The sequence below is a fragment of the Sinohyriopsis cumingii genome, chromosome 9 (assembly GCF_028554795.1).
Source record: "Sinohyriopsis cumingii isolate HCF-2022 chromosome 9, ASM2855479v2, whole genome shotgun sequence".
NCBI classification, from domain to species: Eukaryota; Metazoa; Mollusca; class Bivalvia; order Unionida; family Unionidae; genus Sinohyriopsis; species Sinohyriopsis cumingii.
In genome coordinates this window covers 59,536,015-59,562,038 of record NC_142969.1, presented here as the reverse complement: position 1 = coordinate 59,562,038, position 26,024 = coordinate 59,536,015, and the positions used below count along the sequence as shown (strand labels likewise).

Below are 26,024 nucleotides of genomic sequence, written 5' to 3'. Positions count from 1 at the left end.
GTGTCTTAGGAACTACTTTGTAAACAGATCATGTACACTCATGTGGTAGACACTTTAGATTATAGTTTTAGATTTGTTTGTATATGAATAAAAGAAGCTTTTTCATCTGTTTGAAAGTAGAGATGATAAAGTGAATGATGTGGATGAGTTTACAAATGAAACTTTCAAATAAACAAATGATGAACATGCTATTTACAGTGTCCATAACAAATGTGAGAGATGCAGTATTCTGATCATTTAAAGAGTTATTTAGCAGAAACGTTCGTAACTTTTCGTAAATGGAATGGTTCAGACTATGACCACTGCTCCCTGGGGTATATAAAAATAGCATAGAAAAGTATATTGAGGTTAGGACTGTCACATATTTATCAGAGATATACCATTTTATAGTCAAAGTAGTAAATTCATGAAAAAAACGTAACCAAAGGTTTGATTGAAAGTAAGGCCCTCAGAGTCAATAAGCCAAAACAATGAAGAATTCTTATTTCATCTGGCTGAATGGACAGTCACATACCAGCTGCTTTGCAATTTTCCAAGTTAACTTTTTGGATACAATGTCAAACTGTCAAACTTTGTTTTTGAGCAGATATTGTATTGCAGATATTATTATTATTATTATTAATACTTTAATAAATTTTATTTTATGATAAATCATCATTAAATGCATCAGTAATTCCAATTTTTATCAATTGACTGCGTTTTCTATGCTTTGATTGGATGTAAATGGTCACACATGATACTGATCTGGAATTTTTTACACATCGATAAATTCTGCGAACAACTATTGGTTCCCTGTTACCAGATCATTTGATGTGAAGTTTTATCTATATCAACACCTTACACACTAATAATAAAAACAACAAGTTCCCACCCACCCACTCCGGTGATTTCTGATAAAAAATGACATGCCACAGCTTAAAATCGATCATTAGAAGTTAAAACAATGTAATTGCACAGACCTTCCTGCACTCCAACACTTACCCCTTTTGCCGAAGAAGCATATTGTAGGCTTTAGATGCCAATCTTCGCAAATTATTGCATTTTACCTCGACAACATGTTACAGCAGAGGTTATTAAAGGTCAGGGTCATATGTCAACCAAGGGATGACACTAAAAATGGACACGAATTTGCTTTTGAAAGATCGAATTGCGTAGAAAATAATGATGTTGCTATAACAACATGTGCCATACGCAAGCGTAATTTTAAAAATAAAGGAATATTCCTAGTTTAACAGCAAAAACCATTTTTTTAAATATGAAAATAATGATCATAACAGTATATCACTGGCATGACCCGCTATGACATTCTACCCAGTATTACTATAAAGAATCAGTGAACCTTGGCTAGCAAAGATAGGGCTATATATTCAATCGCAGTTGAGAGGCTAATGAAAGAAAACTTTGATGTACATATAAGTGAATGTTTTGTTCGTTAAATCTCCTGATCTGATGTTAGGAAGGAAGTAAATTGGAATTACAAGGATGAAATGATCATGGTTGGGTATTTATCAATGTGTAGATTTTACCTAATCATTCACAAGGTTTACATAAAGTCCTTTGGACTTTATTTACATTGTGAGTGATTAGGTAAAATTTACACATCAATAAATACCCCATTATGATCATCTAATCTTATATTAAAAAATGTGAGATTTGAAAAAAATTATATTTGGGGAAATTTTTCAGGCAATTGTCATCATCTTGTCAAATAATTGTAAATTTATCATTTTTAAATTATGATGAAAAATGGCTTAATTCTTTCATTTCATAATGTTATCATGCTGCTTTTCATATATGTGTTTGCTTACATACGATGTGTGGAGGCAGCTAGCTCAGCTGCATGTATGTTGTAGATGGAGTTGGATGCCTCAAAAGAGTCAACCCAGGTATTGACATGTCGCCATTTTAAGTTAAAACTTAAGGCCATATGATGCATTTACTTTTTGTCATCAGTTCTATGTTCTTGCAAAATTTACGATAGCAATCATTTAAAATTTTGAACCAACAGAATATCTTAGGTCAAACAGTGCTTGTAATGTTAAATCCATTATCTGTGTCTGGATTAATAAGGGTAACCTGATGATTAAGTGATTTTCAACATTTATATCTTAGACATGGATGGATATTTAATGAAGATCTGCATTGTACATCATAACTATTTGTTCTTCTTGGATCACTTTGCATTTTGTGCATATGGATTTATGCAGGCTTATCAGTACTAATATACTGCTTCATCAGTTTTCTTGTTTACTTACAGTAATTACACTGCACCTATTGGACAGAAGTGAGCAATGTATGACAACTGAAGTTTGGTTTTTCACATAATAAACAATAGATAGGAATGGCTTACCATGATCTTGATCTCCAAATTATTATTATTATATGTTCACTTTTTTTCTCCGTTAACTTTACATTGTCAGAATCATTCAGTATTTTACAATATTGCATGCCTGCATATTGCATTCACGTGCATTAAGGAATACTTTTTATTGTAAACAAACAATGGATGCAGATGCCAGCCCTTTTGATTTGTAAACAAATCATGTACACTCACGTGGTAGGCACTATATGTTTTGGTTGTTTAAATTTGTTTCAGAATGAAGTAAAGCAGATGTTTCGTGGACTGCCACATACCAGCTTCTTTGGCACATTCCGAGTTAACTTTTTTGATACAATGTTTCAGATTTAGGCTTGTTATACAGTAGACGCAAGAAAGGGTCCTTACAAATAATATACAAGTGACAAGGCATAAACGTAGTGATATGATTGAAAAATTGTTAAAGCTGCGTTAAAAATCCAAATCACACACACACCTATACTGTCTTCTTTAGCTGGTAATAAAAATGCAAAAAAGTATACTTACAGTTTTAGATCCTGAATTTCTTCAAAATGTACTTTCTTAGTTCTGCAAATCTGAATTACATGAAACACGTCATAGGTTCTCAATCTTGATTACACATTTTGAAATTGTACTGTAACTTCGACTATAAGTGCAATTACATCCTCCTTACTACACTCAAAATGAAAAAAAACATTAAATTCCATAGCATCTTTTTGATAATTGCAATTGAAAGACTTCTTGTTTTTCCCACATTATGATTTAAAACATTCATTGACAGAAACAGAAGCACATTTGCAGATGTCAACTTGCTTCTCACTCGCTTCTTCAATCCCATGTATTTCATGTGGAATTGTCACATATAAATCCAGTCCATAATCATGAAATTTCGTAGAATCGAAAAAAATACCCAAATCTATTCATTCCAGATCAAATGGAAAAGTTGTTGCAATATGCATTCATTCACAACATGATCCCAAATTTAAATTTTAACTAGACACGTCATTTTCTTTCGAAAGTTATGTCAAGCATGAGACTAAGTTCAAATTTATCTGGGCAGAGTTATGTGCGCAGTCATAATGTTGTTGTGTAATGATGAATCTGTGCTTGTTTATTTAGTTTGGAATATGGCATACATTCAGTTACTTTATTTCTTGTAGTGTATTTTGTTAATATAATTAAGCATTAGGTAGAATAAGAAAATGAGTATATAATGAAAAGGTTACTGCATTTGTATGGGAAAATATGAACTTGTTTTGTCGGATGGATATACTGCACTCCCATGATCGTGCAGTATTTACATCTGAAACACTTGTTCATATTTTCCGATACGAATGCAGTAACCTATTATGCATAGTAAACACTGATAAAAAATTTTTTTATGTTAAATTTGATAAACTAAAGCCAAATATATATGTATAAGCCAGTTGAATGTTACACTGATGGATTAAATTGAGTATAGCAAATATAAGCTAGTTGAATGTTACACTGATGGATTAAATTTAATATGGCAAATATAAGCTAGTTTAATGTTACACTGATTGACTAATCTGAATATAGCAAGTGTAAGCTAGTTGAATGTTACACTGATTGACTAATCTGAATATAGCAAGTTTAAGCTAGTTTAATGTTACACTGATTGACTAATCTGAATATAGCAAGTGTAAGCTAGTTTAATGTTACACTGATTGACTAATCTGAATATAGCAAGTGTAAGCTAGTTTAATGTTACACTGATTGACTAATCTGATTATAGCAAACATAAGCCAGTTGAATGTTACACTGATGGATTAAATTGAATATAGCAAACATAAGCCAGTTGAATGTTACACTGATGGATTAAATTGAATATAGCAAGCATAAGTCAGTTGAATGTTACACTGATGGATAACATTGAATATGGCAAGCATAAGCCAGTTGAATGTTACACTGATGGATAAAATTGAATATGGCAAGCATAAGCCAGTTGAATGTTACACTGATGGATAAAATTGAATATGGCAAATATACAGCAGTTGATTGTTAAACAGATGGATTAAATTGAATATGGTAGTATAAGCCAGTTGAATGTTACACTGATGGATAAAATTAAATATGGCAAGCATAAGCCAGTTGCATGTTACACTGATGGATAAAATTGAATATGGCAAGCATAAGCCAGTTGAATGTTACACTGATGGATAAAATTGAATATGGCAAATATACAGCAGTTGATTGTTAAACAGATGGATTAAATTGAATATGGCAGTATAAGCCAGTTGAATGTTACACTGATAGATTAAACTGAATATTGCAAATATAATCCAGTTGAATGTCACACTGATGGATTAAATTGAATATGGCAAATATAAGCCAGTTGAATGTTACACTGTTGGATAAAATTGGATATGGCAAATATACAGTAGTTGATTGTTAAACTGATGGATTAAATTGAATATGGCAGTATAAGCCAGTTGAATGTTACACTGATGGATTAAATTGAATATGACAAATATAAGCCAGTTGAATGTTACACTGATGGATTAAATTTAATACAGCAAATATAAGCCAGTTGAATGTTACACTTATGGTTGTTGTTGTTGTTGTTGTGGGGTTTAATGCCATTTTTTAGCACACAATAGGCTAGGCATGGCAGCCAGTATTATTGGTGGAGGAAGAACCTGGGAAAACCCCAGGAAGAAGCGACTGGCAAGCTTTCTCACATACCCACATTGGCTGAATCCTAGACTCGAACCCACGCAGACAGAGGTGTTTCACTGATGGTTTAAATTGAATATGGCAAATATAGGCCAGTTCAATGTTACACTGATGGATTAAGTTGAATATAGCAAATATAAACCAGTTGAATGTTACACTGATGGATTAAATTGAATATAGCAAATATAAGCCAGTTGAATGTTACACTGATGGATTAAATTGAATATGGCAAATATAAGGCAGTTGAATGTTACACTGATGGATTAAATTGAATATAGCAAATATATAAGGCAGTTGAATGTTACACTGATGGATTAAATTGAATATGGCAAATATAAGCCAGTTGAATGTTACACACTGATGGATTAAATTGAGTATAGCAAATATAAGCTAGTTGAATGTTACACTGATGGATTAAATTTAATATGGCAAATATAAGCTAGTTTAATGTTACACTGATTGGCTAATCTGAATATAGCAAGTTTAAGCTAGTTGAATGTTACACTGATTGACTAATCTGAATATAGCAAGTATAAGCTAGTTTAATGTTACACTGATTGACTAATCTGAATATAGCAAGTGTAAGCTAGTTTAATGCTACACTGATTGACTAATCTGAATATAGCAAGTGTAAGCTAGTTTAATGTTACACTGATTAATCTGATTATAGCAAACATAAGCCAGTTGAATGTTACACTGATGGATTAAATTGAATATGGCAAGCATAAGCCAGTTGAATGTTACACTGATGGATTAAATTGAATATAGCAAACATAAGCCAGTTGAATGTTACACTGATGGATTAAATTGAATATAGGAAGCATAAGTCAGTTGAATGTTACACTGATGGATTAAATTGAATATAGCAAACATAAGCCAGTTGAATGTTACACTGATGGATTAAATTGAATATAGCAAACATGAGCCAGTTGAATGTTACACTGATGGATTAAATTGAATATGGCAAGCATAAGCCAGTTGAATGTTACACTGATGGATTAAATTGAATATAGCAAACATAAGCCAGTTGAATGTTACACTGATGGATTAAATTGAATATAGGAAGCATAAGTCAGTTGATTGTTACACTGATGGATAACATTGAATATGGCAAGCATAAGCCAGTTGAATGTTACACTGATGGATAACATTGAATATGGCAAGCATAAGCCAGTTGAATGTTACACTGATGGATAAAATTGAATATGGCAAGCATAAGCCAGTTGAATGTTACACTGATGGATAAAATTGAATATGGCAAGCATAAGCCAGTTGAATGTTACACTGATGGATAAAATTGAATATGGCAAATATACAGCAGTTGATTGTTAAACAGATGGATTAAATTGAATATGGTAGTATAAGCCAGTTGCAAATATAATCCAAATCGTAATAAAAATTTGGCACCGTTTGGGTCAGAAATTCTGCGCATTAAAAGTAAATACGGTTTATCGGCAACTTTGAAATTCCACAAGAAACGATTATTCGCACTTAATTGATAATAATATAGCGTAGAATATCCAAAATATGGTCTGGCAAGCCTTACATAGAAAAGGAGTCACGGCGAGAGTCTCGCGTTATCTGTCATGGCGGACAGGATACGGTTAGAGTAACCATGCCAATTTATTTTATTGTGTAAGGGCTTAATAAATTCAAAATAAGCCAAACTTCTTTCACAACATGATTATACTTATGTAGTTGATTTCTACACTGTTTGTTTTTCTGACTTTAGTGATGATTGTTTTTTTGCTCCATTACATGATATGGGATCAGTTCGTAGCCTCAACCACAACAAATCAAGTTGATGCTACGACATCGTAGCTAGGCAGCCAGTATTATTGGTGGAGGAAGAACCTGGGAAAACCCCAGGAAGAAGCGACTGGCAAGCTTTCTCACATACCCACATTGGCTGAATCCTAGACTCGAACCCACGCAGACAGAGGTGTTTCACTGATGGATTAAATTGAATATGGCAAATATAGGCCAGTTCAATGTTACACTGATGGATTAAGTTGAATATAGCAAATATAAACCAGTTGAATGTTACACTGATGGATTAAATTGAATATAGCAAATATAAGCCAGTTGAATGTTACACTGATGGATTAAATTGAATATGGCAAATATAAGGCAGTTGAATGTTACACTGATGGACTAAATTGAATATGGCAAATATAAGCCAGTTGAATGTTACACTGATGGATTAAATTGAATATAGCAAATATAATCCAGTTGAATGTTACACTGATGGTTGTTGTTGTTGTGGGGTTTAATGCCATTTTTCAGCACAATAGGCTATGCATGGCAGCCAGTATTATTGGTGGAGGAAGAACCTGGAAAACCCCCGGGAAGAACCACTGACCCACGAAAAGCTACTGGCAAGCTTTCTCACATACACACATTGGTCGAATCCTAGACTCGAACCCACGCAGACAGAGGTGTTATACTGATGGATTAAATTGAATATGGCAAATATAAGCCAGTTGAATGTTACACTGGTGGATTAAATTGAATATAGCAAATATAAACCAGTTGAATGTTACACTGATGGATTAAATTGAATATAGCAAATATAAACCATTTGAATGTTACACTGATGGATTAAAATGAATATTCCAAATATAAGCCGGTTGAATGTTACACTGATGGATTAAATTGAATATAACAGATATAAGCCAGTTCAATGTTACACTTATGGTTGTTGTTGTGGGGCTTAATGCCATTTTTTCAGCACAATAGGCTATGCATGGTGGCCAGTATTATTGGTGGAGCAAGCTTTCTCACATACACACATTGGCTGAATCCTAGACTTGAACCCACGCAGACAGAGGTGTTACACTTATGGATTAAATTAAATATGGCAAATACAAGCCAGTTGAATGTTACACTGATGGACTGAATTGAATATGGCAAATATAAGCCAGTTGAATGTTACACTGATGGATTAAATTGAATAAGGCAACTATGGGCAAGATAGACATCTTTGTACATTTATCTTTACCTAAACACTGCTTTTCTTGCAAAGTTTCCAGAGTTGGGTTGCCCTTCTGTGTGAAAATCCTAATGAAGTCACTGGATATCATGTATGTGATGTAGTGTTTGTAGGCTACTTTCAGCCAATTCTTCCTTATTTTAAGTTATGTAAGGTAATTGAGCTATAGCAGGCCCTGTTGGATTTCCTATTCTTTCTTTCTTGTATGCTTGCATCTTGTTTGCATTAGTAAATTGCTATTTATTTTCTCATTTCAGTACCTGACAGATACTAGGAGAATTAACCTTGGTTACAATTGTTTAACATTGGTACCTACATTTTCCTTCACAGTCAAGAGCCAACTGAAGACATTGATCTTGAGGAGTAACAGCCTTGATAGCCTTGCAGGTATCATTGTGACCTTATTTTGGAATTACGCCAAGATCTTGGAGAATTGGAGAATTATTACAAATGTTTAGTGAATATTCTTCATTCTGTATTTAATTTTTTGGAAAAATCATGATTTTGTGGGATACGATTTTGAACAGACATTTTTAATGTAGAGAGTATTAGGCAGAAAACCAATATATTAGACTGGTACATAGAATATAGTTCTTCTATGTAAAATATAGGATGCATGAAATTAAATGTGTAACAAATGTCAGCAGAAATGATGACATTAAGTTGCATTTAATTCATTAGGAAAATTAATATTTATGGTTCTATTTATGCCCAGAAGTGTTATAGTATGTAAGATTCTGGGATGGCAACACCATTTACTTTCATTAAATCATAACTGTTACTGTGTACAGGTATATGCAGTATGATTGCTTGAAGGTGCTCCCTTTATCAGAAATGTTATCTATTCCATATGGGATGCCCAGATTCAGAAAAATATATGCTAGGAGTCCTGATAGGCATTTTCGTGGGTTGTAATGTTCACAAAGAAGGGGAAAAAAAATCTTTCTGAGAATCAATTTTAAAAAGAAAATAAGAATAGTAAATGTAAATAATAAAGACATTATATATATAGTCAAACCAGTCCTAACTGTCACCTGAGTTAAATAGTCACCTGGCCATTCTAATATTCCCACAGCAAATTTCCTGTAATCAGCAGTCACCTATCTTCCATGGCCAGTGGCCAAATTTTTCGCAGTAATGCATTGGTTTCATCCTGCCTTCTGTGGTCACTAGAGCATTTCAGCAGTGACAGCTCCAAGTATGGAAATTATACTTCTTTTGTTTGATTTGCAAGGCATGGTATATACAAATGTAGATTACCTGTATCAATGTTTAAAGGTTTCATAGTTCTGTTGTATTTACCATAATCCAGTGAAACAAAGACAGATTCATTAGGCAGAGAGTGCTTGTCAACAGGGTAGTCATGTGACACAACAAAATCATCGTTGACACATGCTCTATTCTTGATGAATCTCTTTCTCCAAGTTTCTGTGACAGTGACAGGTTTCTGATTGTTGTTCTCAGAATAATATGTTGAGAATTATTTTGTTTGTTTTAAAAGTGGTATTTAACTTTAATTTGATGTTTTCTATTTTTATGCAGCAATATTGGAAAGGGTGTGTGTTCATTCCTTTTATTTATCACTGAAAAACAATAATAAGAATAATTGTGCAAAGTGTACTTGAAAAAGATTAGGAAGTTTCTTTAGTTTTTGTTTCATTTTAAATAGAGAATTCAGGATGCAGCAGAAACCAGTCGACCAGTTTGAGATAAATGTAGAGATCAAACTAACTTTTATCAACTGGTTCATACAAAACATGCTACATGATATATATATATATATATTTGGTTCTGTGCAGATTGGTTCATTACCATTCAGGTGGCCTAATGGTTAGAGCATCCACCTCGGATGCAGTAGGTTGTGGGTTCGATTCCTGGCCTAGTCATACCTAATACCTCGCTTGGTGCTCAGCATTAAGAGGTTAGTGTTACGACTGGTCGGTCTGGTGTCAGGATAATGTGACTGGGTGGGACATCATGCTACATGTCTGTGGCATGATGCCCCAGTGCTAGACATCACAATAATCTGCCACACTGCAGACGTCGTAGCGATATGACTGAAAAATTGTTAAAGCTATATTAAAATCAAAATCACACACACACACGCACACACACACACTTGGATTGGTTCATTATTGTACTGTATATAACACAGATTCAAACACTTGCTGAAAATAAAAAGCTTTATTGCTTTTTGGGTAAAGGAAATTATAAAGAAAATTGTATTATTGCTATTGATAGGCCTTGTATTTGTGTAAAATGATTGCATCATGTTAGAGAAGTGTAAATTTAACATCTGCCATTGTATCCGCAGACAGTGGGAAGGGAGAGAGTAATAGAAGCCATCCACGTTTTTGTGAGAGAAATTACAAGCACATATAAGCATTAACGAGAAAGAAAGAGATATGAGGAACCAATCCCTTATCCTACTCACATTGATTGCAGATGACAACTCTCAATCATTTCTCACTCTCTCTCATAAAATATGTAATCCAAATCACTAATGCACAAGTTATCATACTCAGTTGCATTTATCACTAGAAACATTTTTGTGCATGCTTGAGTAACAGTTTAAGTATTTCCTGACTTAAAACTTTCTGCAATTAGCAGCCTTATCTTGCACACCAAACCAAACAGACATTTCTGCCATGAAAGTTCTTTTGTGAATGTTTTGAAATTTTTTTCTCGCCAATGTTAGTTAAAGAAGTAATGCTACAATAATTATTAATGCTAACCAAATTTTACTTTTTTTGATGTATGACATCTTGTAGGGTTCTTACAGTCTTTGAAGGTCTTTGACATTTTGGGGAAAATGAGGTAGCATTTTCAAGGTCCTGAAAGTTTGGGAAAATTGAGCGGATTACCCTGGGGTCTTTAAAAGTCTTTGAAAATTGAAATAAACCCAAACATTTTAATTTCTTTCCATAATCACAGATAAAATTGTCCAAGGTTGTTAGATTCGATGTAGTCAAGTTTTCCTGGTTTCTTTCTTTTGATAAATTATAGTTTGAATTTCATCATTAAACAATATTGTAGTATTTTGCATTCTTTGTTTTCTCATATAACTTGTATACAGAATGTTTGCAAAAATAGGTCTTGGAAATCTGTGTTTGTGGTCTTTGAAAGTTTGGGAAAAGTCTTTGAACTTATCATTCAGAATTCTGTATGAACCCTTTCTTGACATTTTTAGGCAGTCTTTGGATTAAATATGTAAATTCTTACAAATTATAAATCTACATGTACAGAAAGTGAAATTTGGAAAGGTTCATAAAGTGGTAAGAAATAATACCGTACTGGACATTCTAGCATTATGGAGGAAAAAGAAAGAATGAATATTCTCGCCTTGTGCATGTGTATGTTCAAGTGGCCACAGTAACTAACTGCAGAGCTGTATACTGTATACAGAAACACTAAATACTCTTGGAGAAATTATTGGCATTATTTTTGGTCTTCTTAGCCATCCAACAGTCACAAACAGAAAACTGCATACTTTAATATAATTATAACAGATCAGTGTTATGATTGGTGATTGAAACATCATTTCCATATGCATGATTATTTTTTCTATGCTGATACAGATTTTGTTTTTGTATTTTCCCTTACAAAAATGAGCAAATAATAGAATACATTTGGAGACATCCATGCAAAATGCTCTAAATGTTTGTAGCAAATTAAAATCTCTAAACATTTAAGATTTGACAATTTCCCACATTATTATTCATTTCATCAATAGGTTGAGGTCAGATTTATTAGGAACAATTTCCAAACTTCTGTTGTTAATGACAGGATCATAATTTGAGCAGTTAATTACAATATACTAAGTTGAATGGTCTCATGTGATATAGACACATTTCTCAAGCTGAAATTGAGATCATCTTCTGAGGCTATCGTTTTATATCAGTGTTTGCATTGGTTACTGCCTTGATATTTGCTGAACTTCCACTGAGCCATGTTTTTGTTTGGGAGGGACCATTTAAATTTCTAAAAGGGGTGGGTAAATGCTTGAAAACTGTTGTCTTGTAATGATTTGTAGTATAAAAAAGGTCACCATACCATTATTTGTTTTAAATGAAACAAATTTATCATATGACGACTGAAAGAATTAAAAAAATACCCCAGTTGGAAAGGACAATTTAGCCACATGAATTAAATGGCCAGTCCTTTACAGTAGTACATGTGCAGTCACAATTGAGATAGTTCCTAGTTGTGTACATGTATATTCAGCTTTGGGCCATTACTACCTGAGGTCTAAACATGTGGTTTACATTTATGTGTAAATTCAGTGTGTTTTTTTTCTTTTCTTTTTCTTTTTAAACAGAAGTAGCTGCTATCTGGAATTAATTGGTCTGTACCTATGAGGATTACTTTTCGTGTTTAAATATGATAAATTTACATTGTTCAAGAGAAGCTAAAAAAGATGGGCCTCTCGTCAAGTCAATGAATAAGTTTGTTCAGATTTCTTTAATAAAGTTACAGCATTAACTTACTGCAAAAGAAGTCGATCAGCATTTCCTGAATGTACTGAATATTCAAGACTTTTGAAAATATTTTTTATTGTCTATGTATGTGATGGCAATAAAGATCACTGATTGTTGAAATGGTATCGGATTGTAAATCTCTTATGATGTCTCAGACTTTCCATAGTTGGTCTTCACTCATGGGCTGTTCAAATGCCAGTCAGTAAAGTCAGCCAGTCCTTCTATGGTGGATATGCCATCGGTGTGCCGGCCAAGGTATGGTGGTGATTTATTGGTATTTATTGCTTTGTCATGTAGCAAAAGTGGAGGGGATTAAGTCCCCCACCGGGATTCCAGAAGTCATAAGCTGTACTATAGCTCAGTCACTAGAGCATCTGACTCATAATCCAAGGGCCATAGAGTTAATATCCACTTTGGTCAGCCACCAGCCACCAACTAAAATTACAATGCCAAAATATTTGATTTTGAATCTTCATATTCCAGTCTTCACATACTTAAATTCCAAGATTGCTTCTTACATAGTTTGGACAGCTCTGGTGGCCTAAGTGGTTAGAGTGTCAGCCTTAGATACAGGAGGTCACTGGTTCTAACCTTGGCTGAGTCGTAACAAAGACATTAAAAATGGTACTAACAGCTACCTTACTTTGTGCTCAGCATTAAGAAGTTAGTGTTAGGACTGGTCACATTGGTGTCAGGATAGTGTGGCTGGGTGAGACATGATATATGTCTGCAGCATCATGCCCCAGTACTTGACATCAATAGAAACTGCTGCACTGTACACATCCTAGCAATATAACTAAAAATTTTAAAGCTATGTTAAAAATCTAAACACACTCTATCATAGTTTGTATTATCTGAACTACTTCTTATTAACTGCTGGACTAATTTTAGCCAAATTAGGCAGAGAGCTTTCTGGCTTAGAGGCCTGTCCAATTTTTACAAATAATGTTAATCCTCTACCATATGGCCACCATGTCTACCGTTTTTGCTGGCCTGTAAGTTGATGCGGAGTACAAGTCAAAGGAGCAAATTTGGCAAATTTTCCATCCTTCATGCATATAACAAGTTGATGCTGGGTAAAAGATGAAGCCAGATCAAGACCTCTGCTTCATCGTTTTCACTTTGTTCCACACAACATCACAGATATTTATCCTATCTGTAACTCAGTAACCTCTCCAGTCTGGGTCAAAAAATGTAACTAAAAGTCCCTAATTTGTTTCACATGAAGTGTTTTAAATGTATTATGTACTTTTAGCTGCATATAATGATGCTGACCTGAAAAATTATGTGACATGATAAAGCGATTTGGATGACCAAATCGATATATGAGTTGATTTGGAGTATAAGACAAAGCTAAGATTTCTTTTCAAAAAGTATCATTTTATAGGCTGGCAAATATGGTATATATAGAAACACCTTCAAATGCCTTATACTGAACAGAATTAGACAAATTTGATAAAAAGCATCCTGGCAGGATGGAATTTGGACATTTACAGATGCCAATATGTCACCAAGCATGCTCATTAGTAAAAAATACAAATGTTTAAATCACTTGTTCTATGAGAAACCACTGAACTAAATTTAACCACATTTGATAAAAGCATCTTTGCCTAATTGTCTTTCTAGGCATGATCAGCCATCTGATAAGGCAACCATTACTGAAACTAGATAAAACCTTTAAATGAATTTCTAAAAAAACTACTAATTAGAATTTGACAGAAAACATCCTTGTATGACGGCCTTACAGATTGTTATAAATGATACAGATCTAACATTTAAATTGTTGATATTGCTAAAACTGTAAGGATGTTTCCAAAACTGCTTAACGTAATCTAACAACAAAATTTGATGATAAGGAAATCCTGGCGTGAAGGTATTTCAGATTTGCTAAATATGACCATCATGACTAAAAATATAAAAACCATTGAAGAAAATATACTCGAAACTGCTAACAGAATTTGATCCGATTTCTCAGAACACGTCAGTTTTTGTACAGATGATGTAGAACTGCTTTCAAATATGGCCACCATTACTTACAAGAGAACAATTTGAAAACAAGTTCTCAAACATGGCTGAATAGAAGTTGGCCAAGTTTGATGAAAAGGATATGGCATAAAGGGTTTTCAGATTTGTGAAAATGATGTCAAACTGACCAAATTTTAAACCAAGCATTCTGGTAATAAGGGATTTTAAGTTTATACAAATGATCGCAAATTGCCATTAGCTACAGCCACTGTTACTAAAAATGGATGCTGTTGTTGTTGTAGGGTTTAACGCCATTTTTCAGCACATGATAGGCTACACATAGCATAGCAGCCAGTATTAATGGTGGAGGAAGAACCCGGGAAACCCCGGAAAGAACCACCGACCCTTGAGAAGCTATTGGCAAGTTTTCTCACATACCCACATTGAATCTGAGACTTGAATCCATGCAGACAGAGGTGAGATGGCAGTGATCCTTAATGGAGAGTGCTTTAGACCACTTGGCCACTCTGGGCCAGCAACAACAACAACTAAAAGTGGAAAATCTTTAAAGCAACTTATCAAGCCTATTCATCAGAATGTGACAGAATTTTACTGAAAACATTTTGGCATGAAGGGTTTTTTAATTTATCCAAATAATGCCATACTGTCATCAAATATGGCTGCTGTTACTAAAAGTGAAGAAAATGTTACCGATTTTGTCCCAAGCCTGACTTAACAGATTTTGAAAGTGTCCTAGCTTGAATACCTTTTAGACTTATACAAATAATAATGTTCTGCCATTAACTATGGTTGCTGTAAGAAAAAAAAACAACATTTATACAACTTTATTTAATAAAAAGGTGCCGTTCCAGATGTGACCAACTTTGATGGAAAGCATCCTTTTCAGTATTGGACAAATGATGCTAATGTGTCATTAGTTATTCATGAAGGTACGAAAACTCGATAAACCTGGAAACAATATAACATATGCAATCAATACAGTTTCAACAGAAAATGTCCTATTGACCCAGATTTCCTGATAGAGTAAAGCCAGATTAGTGTAGAAATCAGGGTTCCCATGGTACCGGGAAATCGGGAAGAAGTTGGAAGAAATGATAATTTTTTTCCTGACCGTGAAAAGTCCTTGAATTTTGCAAATATTGACGAAAGTCACAAAAGAACTGGGAATTTTCATCCACAACTTGATGCCCAAAACAATTACATAATTAAGTCGTAACCAAACTGAGCATGAGTTAAATTTATCGAGTTCGAACCAGAATATTAGGAGGTTGCAGTATGGATCATTTGGGTGCTTGGTATAAATATATTTGTTGAGACAATCCAAACGTTTAATGGATTAAATTCGTCTAGTAGACTTTTTGTTTCACAGACAGTTCGATATCCGTATCTTTTTTATATATGGAAGGTATGAAAACCAGGCTAGCATCACAAGAGGATAACATGGTGGCATTATAGAATATCTGCTTAGCAGATGGGCTAGCAAACGTAAACCTTGTTAAATCGAGTTATACCTGCATAAAATCGATATGAAAATTATTTATTTTCTCAGAAATTGCAAGTATTAAAATCGTTATGTCTTTAATCAGCTGAAAGACCATAAAATTAATGCGTTGATAAAATTTGAGCAGGTACTAGCGATTTCAGTTTTTTTGCTGGTTGCATGAGCACACAGAATCTCACAACTGTCATTTTCATATATTGTAGAAAATTTTTACAAAATGAAAGTCGTATACTGGTTGTAATAAAAATACTAAAACGAAAGAGCACAAAATTCTCATTATTTATTCCAAGACCTACTTACAGAGTTTTGTTGTATCACGTGACTACCACGTTGACATGTGCTTTCTCACGTAGGGTGCATACAAAGCAGGGAACCAGACTACACTGCTTGATGACTCAGACTGGCCAAGTTTCTTGTAGTTATTCTTGAAATAAATATGTTGAGAATTATATGTTCTTTCTGGTTTTTACAAAAGGTATCAGACTTTCATTCAGTATAATAGAAATTTTGTACAACAACATTAAAAAGGAGTTTGTTGTTGATATCATGTGACTATTGGACTTCATATGTCGTTGTTTGAGAGTTGTGAAGTCATGTGACTATTACCGCAAATGGCAATTATTGGGTCAAGTTTCATCTATGGTGAGTTTTGTCTAGTCTGTCAATGGATTAAAAACATAAGAAAAAAAATAATTTTCATATCGAAAATTTGCCAGGCCCGCTGGTAAGCTATCTGGTGGTGGCAAATTCAAATTTTTTATATGCAATTGTTCTGAACCCACTCCATCCTAAATGTCCAAATGTGAAAAAATGGGGTTGGAATATTAGGATGAAACCTGGATTAGAAAAATATTGAATCTCTGAGCTGAACTTTGGTGTGGAACTATTACACAGTGACATCTAGCTTGAAGCATTGGTTTCAGATCTTAAATATAACACAGAAGAAATGGGAAATTGTCGTCCCTTTTATTATACAATGCTGTCGGGCATTTCTGCACACTTAAGGTTTCTGTCTCCAATATTGAAGCAAAATGCATACCGAATTTGACCAATTAAAATAAAATACAACAATGCTTACCATTTGAAAAGAGATTGCCAGAATATTCTGTTCAAAATAATATTAATTTTGGACACAGGGATACAACCCCCATGTTTTCCTGGCTCGCGATATGTCGGCCTATTCTGCGTACAGCGTTGAAAAGATGTAATATTTATTAATCTGACATTAGAAATGAAATGCATTACCTTGGACTGTTTCAGCATTTCAGTCGAGTAATTAGGTCAGGTTTGTAGCTAGTTTTACAAAATTCAACTTAATAATGCCAATAAATGGCAAGATATATTAAGCAAACAAAACCGATCTTGTAAAAAAGTAACGTTCGACATTTTATATAAAAAAAAAAATCTATTATGTGGAAGAGAAACAACAATGGATAGGATGTAATGTGTTTACAATGTCTTGCTGATGGGGAAAAATTACTAAAGAATTTAGAAACAGACTACGCCGGTGAATTTTTTGAGAATTTGTATTCTAGTGGCAAGTTGACACGTTGGGTAGCAGACGATTTTGTATGTGTGGGAGAACTTCTTGGAAAAATGTAAACTTGGATTAGAATGCAGTATTGTTTTAAGGTATACATTTCCATCTTTTATATAATGTATTTATTTTTATGATTCTAAAAGATACATGATAGCAAATCGGATTTTCTGGGTTACCGGTTCAAGAAGATCATGGAGTGGGTCTTCATGTTGACATTTAGTATCACATTTTCATATGCTTTTTGAATCGAAATACTGGATATTTATGTACACTTTATGAATATCACTTTTCTTAATTAAATTGTGATCATTCTTTCTTGATACAGAATGGATTTTTGACCCAAAATAACACGTGATCCAGTCTTTACAGAAATGGCATATTGTTGCGCAGAATTACCCATCGTGCTGAATTGGCCGACATGGTGGTATATTAAGAAATGATAAGAGCCCATGTATCAATACAGGTTTTGGGACTGGTTTATTGAACTACAAGAAGACAAGATGATTTTACAGAAAAGTCAGTCCTTGTTTGTACAACAGTATATAATTTGTAAGGTCTTTGTTAAAATTCAAATCAACCCTTTTGTAAATGTCTTTAAATGATGGAATTTTTAACCAAATCGTCTTAAGGAGTTTAGGTTGGTTGAAAAATCTTGTTTGAGATTTTATTGGCTCACATAAATTCAGGGTTAAAGATTTTGTGTTACAAGATAAAATTCAGATACTTTGCATTATTGTTTTTTTCTTCATACTGTGAAATGAAATGTTTACTTTGTTTAACATGCACATATATTGCTCAAGAATTCTTTAAAATTAAAGGTTTGAAAGGAAACAAAATAATTTATGCTCATTATGTTGTTTCCACATAGGAACATAATGCAGGTTAGCAAAGTAAAGTTAGGATTTGTATTCTGTACATTGAAATGGCTTTAAATGCCAATTATAGGAATATAGTCAGATTTGTTTCATGTAACTCATTTTGTGGTTTTGTACATGATCATCTTTTCTGACTTATATGTTTTCGAGAGTCTTGAAAGAGAAACATCTTCAGATTTGGAAAATGCATGTTTTATAATCCAAAATGTTCTTTAATTCCATTCAGTAATGGTCATATGTTAACCTTGAAAAAATTAATTTCATCCTGGAAAAGACCTGGAAATTTTTATTTAGAAAAGCAAGGGAACCATGAAAAATGTTATTGGTAGGGCCTTGAACAGTTTTTAAGTTTTGAATTAGAGTCATGTTCCCATAGGCTGGGAAAGATCCTGGAAAACAATGGAAACAATGCTGGTTATATAAATATATGTGGTCTTGTGTGTGTGTGTGATTTGGATTTTTAATTTAGCTTTAACAGTTTTCAGTCATATCGCTACTATGTCTGCAGTGTGGCAGTTTATAGGGATGTCTAGCACTTGACCATCATGCCGCATGCATGTTGCATGATGTCCCATCCAGTCACATTATCTTGATACCAGGCCAACCAGTCCTAACACTGAGCGCCAAGTGAAGCAGCTGTTAGTACCATTTTTGTATGTCTTTGGTATGACTCGGCAGGGGATCGAACCCACGAACTTCCACATCTAAGGTGGATGCTCTAACCACTAGGCCACCTGAGCGGTTATATATGGTCTTGAAAGCAGCATAAATGATGCCAACATTAATATACAATGTAGCAACTCAGTGCTCCAAGGTCTTCTTTCCCTTTGGTACTATCAATATACCCACTTTGACCTTTTCTGTATTTTTCCAGGTGTGGAAGAGTTGTCTTCCCTTGAGGAGTTGGATGTGGCAGATAATCTGTTGAGTGATCATTCCTGTCTTAAAGCTATCACAAAGTTACACAGGCTGTATATTGTAAGTTTTATATTCCTTAGGATGTTTATTTCTAGTTATTTTCTTTCTTTTTTTCCTATGTTTAAAATGACATGTATTATACTTGATCCGTTGTAGTAAAAACTATAAGTTATAATATTTTAGCACCTGTGTGTGTGGTTTTTCAGAATTCATTAAATTCTTTTCTGTGGAGTAGGAAAACTTTATTGATCTGCACAATGGACGTAGTTTGTTACTTTGTTATTACATGAATACTAATGTTTTGAAGACATTTTTAGCTATACTGGTTCATAGGTCAGGAGAGTTTATTGGGATGATCTGTTGTCTGTCAGTCCAATGGTTTGTTATCTCTACACTTCCTAAACTACTTGGAGGGTTGCCGTGAACTTCACACACACATAGTCATCTCATGGTCTGAATATGGTGTAGCTGTAACATTCAATATGACTGCCAAAGCAGCCAGTCTTTAAAATCTCATTATAGTTTCTTCTCCTGAATGGATGATCATATCAAAATTTGGTCTGCTCTAAATGACTTACTATGATGTCTGTTAGGTTATACATAAATTTATGGTGTCATTCTGATGTCCAGTGTTGCTGCCACAGCAGTTTTATCTTGAAACTCTTGTTGCTGTTACTCCTGAATATTTGTTCACACCAACATTTTATGATATCTAGTTGGTTCTAAATGAAAAATGTGTTGCTCAGACATCCATTATAGCATTCACACTGACCATATTGATAATCAGGTTAGCACTACACCTCCTGAGCAAGAAGTAACATTGCCACTGGTTTTCCACCAGAAGACTTGTTGTCCATTTAGTTCTCAATGAAAATGGTGCTGCTTAGACATTCAGTATGCCAGCAGTGATGGCCATCTTGAAAATCTTGTTATTACTACACCTGAAAGAAGGGTCATAGGGCTTTCAATGAAAGTTTTGTTATGATGTCTAGTTGGTCATAAATGAAAATAGTGCGTCTAACATTGCAGCAAAATGGACATCTTGAAAATCCTATTATGGCTACTTCTCTTGGCTGACTGGACATATTGACATAATGGTGTCATCAGAAGGCATCTTATGATCACTAGTTGGACCTAAATGGAAATGGTGCAAATCTGATATTCACTATGGAAGTCATCCTAAAAATCTTGTTATTTCTTCAAAATGGAAGTCATATCAACTGGGAGTTTTCACCAGAAGACTTCTTATAATGTCTTGATGGTCCTAAATTAAATAGTGCTGATCTGACACACAATATAGCACCATGGCAGCCATCTTGAAAATTTTGTTATTTTTATTCAAAGGTGCACTCTACAGATATTATGAACTAAGGTGAACTTGTTTAAATTTGCAACATGCACAGTGGAGAGAATGTTGGTTTATCTGTTACGCTCACATACTGTGGCTGAATTTTCTTTGGATATATACTTTGTTTTTTTCTTAAAAATCTAACCTTATGCAAAATATGAAACTGTAGAGCACCACCTTAAAACAAATCTGAAAATTATGCAAATATTTTTCTTATTTTCATATAATCATGCATGATGTTCTGAATACAATGGTACATTAACATTGTTGTTATGCATGAAAATAAGCTAATTACACTCAGTCTTGAGGCACTTTTGTGTGTGTAATGACCCTAATTATGGGCAAATCAGAAGTCTTAGAAAACAGGAGTGAAGCCAACTTAAATTCAAACTGTTGTATTTAAGTGAAAAGAAATATTTTGTGAAAATGTTTCTTTTAATTCATTTGTAATGAAATTAAGAATAAAATGTTGACAAAGCAAAATTGCTATCTTCCACATTCTAGTGTTAGAACAATGAGCAAATATTTTGACCTTTGACCTCCATGAATCTCATCAGTTCCATCCCTTTTCAAACTGTACAATTTGTTGGTGACATCGTCTCGGGAATAATTATTACATTGATAAAAGATAATATTAAAATAGCTCAATTTTCATCATACGGGAGAGGTGAGGCTGGGTTTGTGTGGGATTTGGACACTAATAAATGCTGCTCTATATGGGGAAATACAGGAGAATTATTTAAAAGGACTCGTTGATGCTTGTGACTTAAATGTTTCAGCCATACAAACAAATTCAAATGTTTTATGTTGGTATACAGCTATATTACTTCTCGGACAGCTCTGGTGACCTAGTGGTTAGAGTGTTCGCCTCAGATGTGGGAGGTCATGTGTTTGATCCCCAGCCAAGTCATACCAAAGATTTACACTACTGAAAGTGCAATTAATGAAATACTAACGTCAGACTAGACAATACCAACTACTGAAGGTGGAATGAATGAATTACCAAATATAGAACATGTTAAAAAAAGTTACTAGCTCTGTTTTTTAAATGCTTTACCTCTGAAGTCGAGAACTGACAATGACTAGCATTTTTTTTTAATGGTGCCCATCTGGAGTAAGGCCAAGCTGTATACTCTATAACCCATATTACGTGCATCAATCATGCACCAAAATAAAGGGAATTAAAAGTTCTTTGAACAATGCCAAAGATATACAAAGTCTTTTTTTTAAGTAACCTTTAAATATTGAACCCTATGCAAAATATGGAACTGTGGAGTACCACCCAGGACTGAAATTCATGTCCACATTGGATTTTCACCAGAAGACTTCTAGGAATGTCTTGTTGGACTTAAATTAAAATTGTGCTGATCTGACATCCAATATGACTACCATGGTAAATGACTACCATGGTGGCTATCTTTAAAACTTGTTCTTGCAACTCCTACTAAACGGAAAGTCATTTTGACTGGTTTTTCATTAGAAGACTTGTCATGGCGTCTCGTTGGTCAGAAATATGATATAAAATGACCCTCAATATGGGCTTCATGGTGGCCATTTTAAAAATAATGCTATCTCTGCTTCTTCCAAATGCTGTCTATGCCAGTATGTGGTTTTTGCAGTTAGACTTCATATGATACCTAGTTGGTCCTAAATAAAAATGGTACATATCGACATTGAATATAGCTGCCATTAGGGCTGTCTTGAAAATCTTGCTGTCACTACTTTCCTGAGTGATTGGTCATATTGACATGGGGTTCTCACCATAAGACTTCTAATGATGTTTGCTTGGTCCTAAATGAAAATGGTGACAATCAGATATCCATTATGTCCACATAGCATCTTATTTTAAAATCATGTTCACAGTTAAGAATATTAGAGATGGTTTCCACACTCAGAAGTTTAAATGAAGACATGGTCTTATCTTGAATTCTTGTTTGGCCTGTAGAGCATCAGTCCCTTCAAGCTACTTTTTAAGAATTTTGTGCTCCCATTAGGAGCCAGTTGAAATTTGATATTTCAGAAGGCCAAATGGTTATTCAAGACAGTAATCAATGAAAGTAAGGTATAATGGAACATAATGATTCATCTATCAAAAATACAGTTTAATAGAATGTACTATTTTCCCTATCAGTCTTTTTGCTATTTGAAATTGTTCATTTAGGTATCAATGACTTCTTACCTTGTCTAGATTATTGTCCACCTGAACTGAGATTTTTTAGCAGTAGCATTATTGACCTTGTCATTAACATATATTGTCATGTCCACCACAATGAAAAGTCAGTATACAACTTTTCCCAGACAGTGGGAACAGAAATGATGTTATTGTCATCAACAGATTTCTGAAGGTGTAAGCAAAAATTATTATTATTATTAACGTAACCTATTTATTTGTACCCCAAATTAATTACTTTGTCTATTTTCAGCTTTGATTTTTGTGTTTACTTTCAGCTTTGTCTTCAGGGAAATCCAATATTCTTCCATAACAACCACAGGTCCCTTGCTCTGCAGTACATATCAGCATCATGTGATTTAGTAAAGGTAAATATTTGCCTTATTTACAAGTCAAAAGTATAGAAGAAAAGAAAACTGTACAGTCAGCATTGCTGCCTAGTTTCTTCATCAAACATGTTACCTGATCATAATACCTTAGGAGCACTACTACCTCGCAAATCCAACCCTTCCAGGCTAGAATATTTAGTTACGAAAGATAAACACCTGCCCACGTGGGTCAGACAGAGTGATCTGCCCTTGGTATAAGGATTGGCACCAATCCCATCTCCCCCAGTTATACTTCTGCTTGTGCCAAGTAACGCTGACTCTTATGATAAGAGACCTTGCACACAATCTTCAGGAATTTTGGAAAAGATATTCAACATTAAAGCAAGTTGGAGGAGTTTCTCTTCTCAAGGAAGTATTCTCCATCTATATTTTTTAATATTTTCTTGCTTCTTCCATTCACAGACAAAGTCTTACTATCTGTTGTAGAATTACACCTTTGATGTAAAATGCAGGTGCTTTTCTGTACTTACCTGCAATTTTTGCTATTGCATCCTCTTGGCTTGTTTCAGTTGGATACATACAGGTAAGTTTTCTATAGATAATACATAGTCATAGCATCCACTTCATAGTTATTAAAAGTGATGCTTCAGGGACTTTACCTGTATATGCCATCTCTTGGGCCTTTCCTTCAGGTAATTTGACACCAAATAATTTAGATAATAGCATCCACTATCAACAGAATTATTTCTGTGAAAAACACCTTGGTGAAATCCTTGATCACTGTATTGATCTGACTGCTTTTGATATTTTTTTTCTAGATGGTACTTAATGGACAGAGGATATCTGCTACTGAAATGATGGTGAGTTACATGTATGCTTTTTTAAAGAAATCAAGGACAGGGTTCGATAAGGGTTGATTTGGGGCCCCGGTTAGTGATAAATTAAAGAGTATGTAACAGCACATTCAAAAACACATTTGATGTTTTGATGGAAGATACATTTTGTAACCAACTAACATATATGCAATGTTTACATGTGTTCTATACAAAAAAACTGAATTGATCACTGATCTGAACATTTGCATATGGCTATTGCTACTACACAAAAGATCTGCACAGGTTTTGTGTGTTTATTTATGGTAAATAAATACACAAGTCATTGTTCAACATAAACATAGCATAACTTTTAAATAAAAATGAAGTTAGGTGTCTGATTTAATCAACTATACTTGTAATATACACATCATTTTGACAATGATGCAAAGTAAAAAAAATTACTACATTTTTTTCTCCGTTAACTTTACATTGCCAGATTTGTGCAGTATTTTATGATACTGAACACATTTATACTGCATGACATGTGCATCAAAATATAGTATAATGTTTTAGGAACTACTTTGTAAAACAAACCATGAATACTTGTGTAGTAGATGCTTTAGGTTCTGCTTTATTCAGGGATGGTGCTAGGCCTCGCCAATGTGACAAATTGTGAATTTTTAAAACTTATTGGTGATAGAATATACCATCTGGTGATTATTTTTTGGGCAACACTTTTTGGTTGTTTAAATTTGTTTATGCAATCTTAGGTCTGTGGTAGTGGAATTAAAAAAGGCACCATGAAAGGAAGCCGCAAACTTGGATATAAAATGCACTGGGAGCTATCTATGGTTACATAAACAAATCCTTTGTTCATATTGAAAAACGCATCATAGCAGCATATTTTTTAAAACATATCCGATTGTGCAGACATCTTCTCTGGGTACTGTATGCTCTGATACACTCAGATAGTCACACTACCACATTTGCTACAATGGATTAACCTCTGAAGGTAGGAACAGGAACTACTGCAATCAACCAAGAGATGTTTATTTATTTTTTAAATGTACCCAAAAAATAGTTTTGCTGAAACTTTTAAAGAAAACTGATTACCTTTGAAGCAATGATTGTTCTGTATAAATACTAAGCAAATGAAACAAAACAAAATGGTCTCAATCAATGCTCTGTTAGAATTATTTGATATTATTGCTGCAATAACTAATTGGCATTTACTTGGTCCTCGAAAGGTTGCATTTAGCAGTGACATCAATAACACATGCACCCTTCATCACAGTAAGCCAGCTACAACAATAAAAACAAAGCATCTTTTCATCAAAGGAAGTCGGCACAAAACTTAAATAAAAGCAATGGAATCTGAATGATTGTTGCATTTTCCAATGTGATTCAAACACTTTTATTGTGCCATGAAAGTTTCTACTTTGCAGGAAAAATGTTTAGGCTTATGATCGCTACCACAGGCGGTATAAAACACAAATTAAATTTTGAATCTTTTGAAGCCTTACATATTTGGTCACAAAGATGTTTGTTAAACTTTTTATTTTGTTCATGTGTCATGTTTTCATTTCCCTATTAACAGCCTCATCCCCTTGGTCGCCTCGGCAACATGATAGCTGTCTCCAGCTGATCAAAATCTATGCCATGTACATGTGGCATGTAAACAACTATAAAACCACATGCTACTGGCAACCATGTATATCTCATTGAATTGTTTAGTGATGTGTTTGTTGACAGTGGGATATAGATCAAACAAGGACTAACATTTTTGTTTTTGACATGCGAGTTATTTGTGCTTTCTATTGTGATGTGAATGATATATACATCTGTACTTGAATTTATGTTTTTTTTTCATATACATGTGCATTACTTTATACATTATGGATTCTTCTACACAATTTTCAGTACACACTTGTATTTCATATTAGTTCTGTCTTCAGTTCATCAAAATTTTGATTATTTATTTTCTCTCAGTGTAAATCCTACTCACTGACATCAGGTCACCTCTTACAAATTTCACTT

The 26,024-nt window shown here is 33.9% G+C and overlaps 1 protein-coding gene across 1 annotated transcript in view; it reads left to right on the top strand.

Moving 5' to 3' along the window:
• LOC149791896 (uncharacterized) overlaps nucleotides 1-26,024 on the top strand; it is a 198,587-nt gene that overhangs the window by 29,737 nt on the left and 142,826 nt on the right. Inside the window, exons 6-9 of the mRNA XM_089969492.1 lie at nucleotides 8,285-8,414; nucleotides 19,282-19,385; nucleotides 23,122-23,211; nucleotides 23,991-24,032. Of these exons, the coding sequence (XP_089825618.1) occupies nucleotides 8,285-8,414; nucleotides 19,282-19,385; nucleotides 23,122-23,211; nucleotides 23,991-24,032 (366 nt within the window). The remainder of the gene's footprint in view (nucleotides 1-8,284; nucleotides 8,415-19,281; nucleotides 19,386-23,121; nucleotides 23,212-23,990; nucleotides 24,033-26,024) is intronic.